At 38.3% G+C, this 9,032-nt stretch overlaps 3 protein-coding genes across 3 annotated transcripts in view; 2 read left to right on the top strand and 1 right to left on the bottom strand.

The window, feature by feature from the left end:
• Positions 1-443, top strand: part of LOC101314002 (probable plastidic glucose transporter 3-like) — a 7,384-nt gene extending 6,941 nt beyond the window's left edge. Inside the window, exon 14 of the mRNA XM_004302842.1 lies at positions 187-443. The gene's annotated coding sequence lies outside the window, so the exon portion shown is untranslated. The remainder of the gene's footprint in view (positions 1-186) is intronic.
• An 845-nt stretch (positions 444-1,288) lies between these two features.
• Positions 1,289-4,397, top strand: LOC101313718 (cytochrome c-type biogenesis protein CcmH-like). Its single transcript, XM_004302841.1, has 5 exons — positions 1,289-1,337; positions 1,486-1,628; positions 3,773-3,904; positions 4,001-4,253; positions 4,358-4,397. Exons 2-4 carry the CDS (start codon positions 1,491-1,493, stop codon positions 4,202-4,204), a joined length of 474 nt encoding a protein of 157 aa, XP_004302889.1. The 5' UTR covers positions 1,289-1,337; positions 1,486-1,490; the 3' UTR covers positions 4,205-4,253; positions 4,358-4,397.
• Positions 4,398-5,880: 1,483 nt separating this feature from the next.
• Positions 5,881-8,849, bottom strand: LOC101291554. Its single transcript, XM_004305237.1, has 11 exons — positions 8,700-8,849; positions 8,101-8,260; positions 7,756-7,956; positions 7,598-7,662; positions 7,373-7,504; positions 7,221-7,307; positions 7,032-7,082; positions 6,691-6,912; positions 6,452-6,545; positions 6,210-6,350; positions 5,881-6,062 (listed from the first exon to the last, which is right to left on the bottom strand). Exons 1-11 carry the CDS (start codon positions 8,847-8,849, stop codon positions 5,977-5,979), a joined length of 1,389 nt encoding a protein of 462 aa, XP_004305285.1. The 3' UTR covers positions 5,881-5,976.
• Between the last annotated feature and the right edge of the window lie 183 nt (positions 8,850-9,032).

The raw sequence follows: 9,032 nt of genomic DNA, 5'->3' as shown, positions 1-9,032 counted from the left end.
AGGTATGAAACTGATTAAAAAAAAGATGAGGTATCAAACTGATTTTAGACCTAAAGTTCAGGGTAGTAAACTGAATTTTTTCCTTAAAATTATTAGTGTTCCTACATAAGTTGTTGCTTTTTTTTTTTGAATAAAAGCTGTTGCTCTTTTGCTTGTCTGAATTCATGGATGATGTTCAATATGCAGGGATATAATGCACAATAAGGTAGTATGGAGAATCTGAAATCTTGTATACCCGCCTAAATTCCGACTCGAAGTTATCATCATGCTGTAGCTGGGGAACTTTTTGGGAACTTGGAAACTAGTTATCAAGTGCTCACCCTGGAAGGCCTATGTATATTCTTAGAGAATTTGTATTTTGAGCAGCACATTGATGTCATAGACTAATGAAAACTTACAACTAATGTAATACAAGCGCCTGATTCTAAGGAATATTATGTTCCAAAGTCATAAACTGGTTTATCATAGAATCATACCTTGAATGTTATTATTCGGACTGAATGACTGAACTTGAGGTTTTAGCTGTTGGGGACTGTTTCATAAAACCCTGTAACCTTGGAGACATTGGATTTGTTCTTAGCACCCTATTATCTTGAGAATCCATTAGAGGATCAAATTGTATTCTTTGCGTCTTAGTGGTAGGAAAGTGACTGAAGCAGGTATGTGTGACGCACTCCAGGAAGCACAAGTGAGATCGAGCTTAGCTCTGGTGTAAGTATTTTGGCGTTTATGTTAGTGCAATGTTTCAATCAAAAAAGGGAACATAATTGTATAATGCCAACATTTGAACTACACAACCGTGGAGTGACAGACAAATAAGCAGTTCAAACGCAAATGGATCCTGATCATGTATTTTAATACAGTTCATTAGGTAAGCAGATTAAGAGTGCCTATCAAGTGCAACACTTCCATGATACTTTGTCATTAATAGATAGTCGCCTCATTTTGCCTTCGTTGTTATCGTGGTATTATGAGTTATATTTTGAACAATTTTATTTATGTTACTCTATTAAGTATTAACATTCTCGTTACAAAATTTTGAATAAGTTCATTGTCAGTCGTAATATTGGTTCGACTATTTACACTTATACAGTGTTAAACAAATGTGACAACTTTTATTCGAGTGAATGTAAAATTAGTGTAAAAAGAATATAGCAAGCCTCAAAAATAAAACCTATTTTGGCATGGGTCTATTTTGCATAAAAATTTCACCAGAGGACACGATACTCGGTGGACAGCCGCATACTAGAAACTAAACTTTATAAACCACCACAGCCGCATACTCGTTGAAGACTGATAGCTATAGTGTGCTTGGGCCAATTGGAACCCTCATCCCCGTAAGTTTCAATTTCAATTCTTTAACTTGATATTTATTTGTGGATGGGTAGTTTGTAGTTTGCTTAGTTGCTGAAGTTGTGCACGCCAAGTGTTTGATAAAAAGCCTGAGTGAGAGTGGAAATGTTCAAACGCGTTTGTTGTGATTAGGTTTGATGGAGGAGGACCCGGTGAAGAAGAGTCAAGTGGTTGATGCCCGCGCCAGAAATATCAGCCATAATGTTAGGTGCACTGAGTGTGGGAGTCAGTCCATTGAAGACTCACAAGCTGATATCGCCATTCTTCTTCGCAAGGTATCTTTCATTTACCAAGTAATATCATCACTTACACTGATTCCGAAATGCTAGTGAAATTTTGTGTAATGAATATTATATAGAGAGGTTTCCGAAAGGCCTAGTTCACCTGCACGGTGCTTTTGTTAAAAAGGGGTTTAAATTGTGAGGGGAGGAGATTCCCCTTCATTAAAAGTAGGCCTAGAGGGATATTTTGGTGGCTGACGCCGTCACCACTATTCTTCTGTGTTGTAGTTGATGTTGTGAGTAGGTTGCTAATAATGCCTCAAGAAGATCACTTATTTGAAGGGTTGAAGGTTGAAGGCAATTGAGTGAAGATTGCAGATCTCTAATTCGCAGACAAACTACTATTCTTGAAAGGTGAAGATAATTGATCAACTTTGCTGGAACCGCACAACTTTTTTAGTACTGTGTTGGTTCTTAAAGATAAAGGAAGTCAATATTTTCTGATCACCATATCTTCATATAAGAAAAAGTTGCTAGGTTGACTGAATCTTCTTAGGGATGCAAAGTAGGCTCTGTGCCAATGAAGTATTTATATCGCCTTTTGGGAGGGAACCTTAGAGGTAGGACATAAGGACTTCTTTGCAGGTCTTGTAGCAGGTGTCTTTCAAATCAAACTAAATTATCTTACTTTCATCTTGTAAAAAGATTTGGATGTAAGTGCTTTATTGCTTCGTGGCTAGTCAGGAAGTAATACTTGTGATTATAGTCAAAATGAAAGGATTCATTCCTCGTAGTCCTCAAAGGCGCATTGTTTGCATTGCCAGGTCAAAATTATTGATGGCATATTTATTATAAATCTGGTAGAGACTTTTCAAGGAAGACCATGCATCGAGTGGTTCCAAAACGGATCTTTGAGTTGCTAACTATACTGTAGCATAAGATTATAGGAAGAGGTGAGTAGGCCGGAGATTTTAGATACTAATTGGGGTTTCGGTTTCTGAGGCTTTTAGAAATTATAGTTTCTCTTGTATTTTGAGGGACCGGGGAGCAACAGTAGTTTAGGAAATTTGTTTCTCTTTTGGGGGTTCATCAAGGGTTTCCTGTTGTTACATTCCTCATGTCTGAAGCTTCTGTTGTGTGGACCTCTTGTCCACTGTTTGTCTTTATTTTCGATTTCTCGATGAATTCTGTTTCTTTTTCAAAAAGAAAAACAAACAAAAAATGAAACAAATGAACAAACAAAAGCAAGAAAAGTTAAAGCCCTCAGGTTTAAGGATTAAGCAATATAGTATGAGAGAGGTGCTCTCGGGTTAGCTGTCCTTAAGCAAGTAAGGACTACGTGAAAATGGATGGGATTCAGCGAGTGTGATTAGACAGCAAAATTGATGCCTTTGGAAAGATCTCCGAAGGTTTGCATTCTTTCACTTGTTTTTGAATGTTAAGGGTGGGATTTAGGGAAGACTGGTGAGTTGGTGAAACAGCATTCTGTGTTCTTTTTCTCAGTTATACAATATTTGCCAATTTCACAGTGCTCCAATTAAAGCACGCTTACTGAACAACTGCTAGGATGAATTATTGGTCATGGGAGGTCAAATACTTGTGATTTGATTTGAATGAGATACCATTATTGGTGTCTCTCCCCGCACTGGTGTACGATGTGTAAAGATATGCTGAAACTGTGGATCGTATGTTCCTTCTTTGTCTTGTTGCGATGACATTGTGGCGAAGATTATTCCTGCAGGTTAAGCTTCCTGCTTCCTATCACCTTTATTGTTGATGAAGTGGTGTTTACTGAAGTCTGGAAGTCTCTCTTGGCTTGACATATATCTTTTTATGGCTGATGCTCTTTAAAAGTTCTAGAGCACAATTGTATTTTACAGCCAACTATAGTTTCTTCTCAGAAGAGTGAGGCGGATTTAAGTCCATAAACTTCAACATATATTTAGAGTTCTAAACCAAACGTACTTATTGTTACATAAATAGCATGTTTTCATTGCTATATATAAGGTTTACTGTAGTCGTTATCATTTTGAACTTCTACCGGCATTACTTTTTCCCTATATCTTCAATAGTTTCTCAAATTGGTTGTTTTCAAAAGAGATGTCTCATAAATCAATCAGGTACTTGTATAATTGATAATCTACCAACTCAAACATGATGTTTATGTAGCGGTTGTAATGCATTTGATGATTTTGCAGTTAATTCGTGACGAGATTCATGCTGGGAAGAGTGACAAGGAGATCTACAAGAAGCTTGAGGAGGATTTCGGGGAGACAGTACTTTATGCCCCAAAATTTGATCTGCAGACTGCAGGCTTATGGCTATCACCGGTGAGTTGAAAAATACTTTAATAGAAAGCCTTAAAACTTTATATTGGTTTCTAAAGTTTACTTTGTGCTAATTTGTTATTTGGGTTCTGGAAACAGCTTGTGGTTGCCGGTGCTGCTGCAGGTATCTGGGCTTATAAGAAGCACAGGCAAAGGACTAACGTCCATGTCATGGCTTTGAACCTTATTAGAGGTGTTCCACTGACCCCAAATGAGAAGCAAACCATGTTAGACCTCCTCACGCCGCCACCTTCAAGAGGAAATGTACCTTCGTCATGGTGGAGGAGGTGGAGAGAACAATGATGACGCGTCTTCCATACGCTTTCTTTCTTGAATATACTTTGAACTACGGGTGAGCATAATCCACTAAGATGTAAATCAATTTCTGTCATGGTTTATATTGGTCGAGTAAATTCTCATAGCAACGATTTTTTTTTTTTTTTTTTTTTGGGTCAGTCAAACTCTCGTGGCAAAGAATGTTAATTATAGCTCAAATTAGTACTATAGCCAGAGATGCAGTTTTTGACGTCTTACATTGATTGATGCCTTCTTTTTTTTCTTTTTTAAGAGGAATGCAACAATTTCATAGATGCTTGGGCAAAAGCACAATCAATTTGGATAGCCTCTATAGAATTAGGACTTAGAGGTTACAAGTATTAAGATTGACAAAAGTTGTGGCAAGCTAGCTGGGCAGTGAGATGAGCAACCCGGTTTGCTGTTCGTCGAACATGGATAAAAGCTATAACTGAAGCTAGACGCAGCCTAGCTTTTAGGTGGTCCACCAAGAACCCCAACTCAGACCAATCTGAGAAAGCAGCTTCAATAGCTAAACCAAACTCTAAGATATCTGTCTATATTTGGAGGTGGTGAAATCGGTTAGATCTAGCTAGTTGAACACCATGGAAACAAGCAAGAAGTTTTGCATGTTTTGCCGAGATGACATTGTCCTGTGAATGGAGAAAACCAGCTACTAAGGTACCTTCATGATCACAAAGAGTGAAAAAACATCAACGATTCCCGCTGTCGGTTTGTGAATCAAAGACTGCATCTACGTTCAGTTCGATTCTCCCTACCTCCGGACTCCGGTTTTCGCCACCTCGACGCACTTCACCTTTCACCTCCCAGCAACGTATGGTTCTCTTTAGTTAGAGTAACTATTTCTATTTGCATTGGGGTCTTGCATTTTCTGTCCCACACCATATCATTCCTATTCTTCCATAACGCCCAGAGCAGCATTAGAGTTAAAGAGAATGAACTCCCGGACAAATTTTGTGCTTTCACTGCCAACCCTTAAAGTCTAACACATACTATTATGCATCATAGCATTTGGGGTTGGCGCTAGAGGCACTATTTTCTGAACCTCCTTTGCTACTTTTGCAGTCACGTTTCATATTAATTGATGCCTTGTTAGGCTTCATTATATAAAGATCATGTTCATTTTTTTGGTTGGAATTTGCCAATTGCCTGCCTGAAAATTTTGTTGTCCAACTTGTCTGAATTGAAATTTCCTCCCACTAGATGCCTCTTATCAACCTGTCTAAGAATCGATTACGCTAGATCTCACCTTTTATCATCAGGGTTGTGAATGATGACTGCCAAAACTTCAAAGATTGTTTCTTTGCTCTCCTTGTGTCCAAGTACTTGCTAATTTGCTCTTGACTTCATCACATCCAGTACGTAGCTGATTATTGAACTTCTTTAAGGATGTTCAACTTTTTATACAATCTGCTCTCAATCCTCTCATAATGCAAGTCCTTGTATGGCACGGCCAAGTTTCTTACAGTTGCTCCCATTAGAGTATCCCTTTGGCGGCTTTGGCCCAACGATTAATGCATCATGAGAAGCCGCACTATAAACTGAAGACATTCATTAGCTATGTGTTTCAGAACTATTGAAAGCATTGATAATTTGGTTAGACTTTGGGAAACATCCATGTTTCCACCCCCAGTTAGTCACCCTTTTTCAAACATGAAGGGCTACTTTGTAAGGTTTTTGGTTCATAAATGAGAACTTTCTTCCACTAAAAGGTCCATACATTGAGAATATTTCTTCCACTAAAAGGTCCATATATCTAGCTAGGTTTTATAAGTGCAGATGTTCTGGAATCCCAAGGACTCCTTGTGTTGAATCTTCCTAATCATGTTTTCTATGCCGATCCCACCTGTGTAGAATCAAACAAAAGCCGATTTCAAAACAATAGAAAAAGAATGAAACAAAAACCATCCAATAATCAAACAAAAACCCCCATCCTAGACACTTCAAGATGGATGAAAGAAATACAGCAAATGTATGTGAGAATGATACATACCTAGTGTTAGTGAACTCACAAAAACTGTGAAAGCCAGGATGAAGATAATCAAAGAAGCTCTTCCTAATTTCTTAACCATCTTTCCGGCCACATGCTGCCCCGCAAATGCAGACACACTAGTCACAGCAGCGAAGTATAGAGCTAGGATAGAGTTTCAATGAAAAAGATGACCTTTTTCAGATAATAATGTCCTCCTTCATGAATAATTTAAAGTTGATTGAATGGCTAACAGACAGACTTACCATAAGGAATTGGGAAGCGTTTAAGGAGATAGTATTCTACAACAGACATGGATGAAGAGAATGTCATAGCAAAGGTAGCCGTAGCACTTGACACCTATATAGAAATTTTCAACATAGAAATTAGGAGTTTATCAAGGCATCAGATACAACTTGAGAAAGAATAGCTTCTATACCAATGTGCATATTAGCTTAATACAAACTTAAGGCTCATAATGATTTTGATGTGCGAGTTGATCTACCTGAGGAGGAATTCCCATCTCCAAAAATATCGGACCCAACAGAAATGCTCCACCAAGACCAAGTAATCCACCAAGCATACCAGCTGCTATGCCACAGGCACAATAGGCAACTAGCTTGTACATTGACCATTTCATGTTTTCATCTCCCTTCGATGCAATCACACTCCGCCCTTTGTAGAGATTCATTGCCTGATATGAAGTTACTCCCACAGCCACTGGAATCTGATGTTCACAAATAGAAGTTAAAGAAAAAATAAATCATGGGAAGAGAGTCTTGTGCGCAGTTTATACATTTGCAGCCACTAGTGAATTATGTTATTGAACACGAGGATGGAAGGTACCTGTAAGAGTTCTGCCAACCAATATGTTGCCAAACATTTTGTCAGATAACTCTGTGCAAAAGAAGTTATTTTCAGTCGATAATCTGATTTCTGGTTGCATTGTTGCATACAAGTGAAGGCAATCCAAATAATAGTCTTCTTATTAAAAAAAAAAAAAAAGAGTAGCTACATGTGTTACTAGATTAAAACCTTGGCAATCTGTAATGCAAGTATCATGAGCCAAACAGCCACTATAACTCCAAGTTCCTTCCAGCAAACATTATCAAGAATAGAAACCTAGCAACGTCCAGAAGTCAGTCCCAAAAGGCATGCTATAATAGTTTGAGCTTCAAAGATTTAACCTCCACTCGTTTAGCTTCATTCTTCGCCTGTGCCAGGGTGTCATTGCTTGGACGTCCACGCGTACATTTGGCTTCAACATCTTCAGTACTTTCCCAATTTGATGGCAAGTGTCTTGAAGCATCCAGTAGGTCCTAGAGGTAGTGAAACAAGGTTCAGTTTTTGATGAATTCAGACCAAAATATATAATCCATCAGATAAACAAGCAAGCATGGTTGTAAGAGCACCTTTTCAGTCATAGTTTCTTTCTTCCATGTCTCAACACCCTTGATAAATGACTTGGCTGAAACCCCTGCATATCATGACCAAGCTAATGACCTCTCAAACAAGTTTCAGAGAATTGTAAAGAAAGAAGAAGACCATTTCAGATAAGGGATTGTATTACCTAGGAGGACTACAAATAGTAGAATGGTTATCATCCAATCAGAGAGAACCACATTCAATGAAACACCAATGCTGATCCCCAGCACCAACAATGGTTGGAAGAGAAGAGCCAAATCATAGTCAATGATGGGAAGCTCAAGTGTGGGATGCCTTCTTCGTAAGTTATATAACACAGTAGCAGTTGATGTACCTGTGATCATACCTGAGTACCCAGACACAAGCAACATTAAACGAAATGCTGTCTCACAAGTTAGAAATAGAACAAAATCGGTCTTAAGTCTGAAGTGATACATGAACCAGTAAACATCATGATCAAAATATGTTATTTCATATAATGTGTACTTACATTTGGACACTGCGATTGATGACTTTTGATCAAAGCCAATTATGAGGGTGAGCATAGGAATGAAAAAGCCACCCCCACCAACACCTCCAACACTCCCAAATGCTGCCCCAAGGAATGCGATTATCGTACCCGCCACAATTTTCCAATCAAATCGTATCTCCTGCAGCATGACATCCCTAACAAAGTAAGTTTAAGTTTTAAAACCGTATACCACCAAGTAATTACTATGTCCACTGCATTACAAAAACTGAATATGAGTTCTTGTTACTGGTAATATACAACCTGTCTTGCTAATAGCTATCACATGCAGCTCATGCATAGAAAAGTGAATAATGTGACAAGGCTTGAAAAAGATGTCTTTATAATAGAAAGCAAGAAAGACATTGCAAAAGCTAACACAATTCTATTTGCTGGGGATGAAAATAATTTACATATGGGAAGTGAAAAGTATTACATGCAGCTAGCCCTTAGCCGGGTAGCCCCTTGTTAGTTGTTTAGGGCCTTGATACAAATATACAATATAGTAATAGTATAGAGTATAGACAAACATGCATGCCCAACAAAGAGTTATATTTATGATCGAAAATAATCAGACTTACAGGCCAGACATGTGTATTACCCAATTGATGATCACTGGGATGTGAGATTTGTTGTTGTGCCTCCTCCAGTTCTTCATGTGCTGAAACTGCAGATACTGACAGCAACACCAGCAAACCAATCAAACCCCACCATATTTTACTTGCAGGCATCTTCTCACAACCCCTTCTTCTAACCAATGCAGTAAAGTCTAATCAAGTTTCTAGCTTCATAATAGGCATGAGTCGAAAGGGGGGATTCTTGGGTTGCTATTTGATTTCTGGGTTGATGTGAGAGCTGGTTTGGCTTCCAACTTTGAAACTCCTACTTGACATCCAATATTCAAGTGATGACTC

The sequence above is a fragment of the Fragaria vesca genome, linkage group LG6, assembly GCF_000184155.1.
Source record: "Fragaria vesca subsp. vesca linkage group LG6, FraVesHawaii_1.0, whole genome shotgun sequence".
Classification (NCBI taxonomy): Eukaryota; Viridiplantae; Streptophyta; class Magnoliopsida; order Rosales; family Rosaceae; genus Fragaria; species Fragaria vesca.
This window is presented reverse-complemented; position numbering and strand designations above follow the sequence as displayed.

Excerpts from the sequence above, each read along its gene's own strand:
- LOC101313718 (XM_004302841.1), top strand. The coding sequence starts at position 1,491 with ATGGAGGAGGACCCGGTGAAGAAGAGTCAAGTGGTTGATGCCCGCGCC. Across the intron at positions 1,629-3,772 it reads TCGCCATTCTTCTTCGCAAG|TTAATTCGTGACGAGATTCA; the intron begins GTATCTTTCATT and ends ATGATTTTGCAG. Across the intron at positions 3,905-4,000 it reads CAGGCTTATGGCTATCACCG|CTTGTGGTTGCCGGTGCTGC; the intron begins GTGAGTTGAAAA and ends TTCTGGAAACAG.
- LOC101291554 (XM_004305237.1), bottom strand. The coding sequence starts at position 8,849 with ATGCCTGCAAGTAAAATATGGTGGGGTTTGATTGGTTTGCTGGTGTTG. Across the intron at positions 8,261-8,699 it reads GTAATACACATGTCTGGCCT|GAGATACGATTTGATTGGAA; the intron begins GTAAGTCTGATT and ends GTCATGCTGCAG. Across the intron at positions 6,063-6,209 it reads TGTGAGTTCACTAACACTAG|GTGGGATCGGCATAGAAAAC; the intron begins GTATGTATCATT and ends GATTCTACACAG.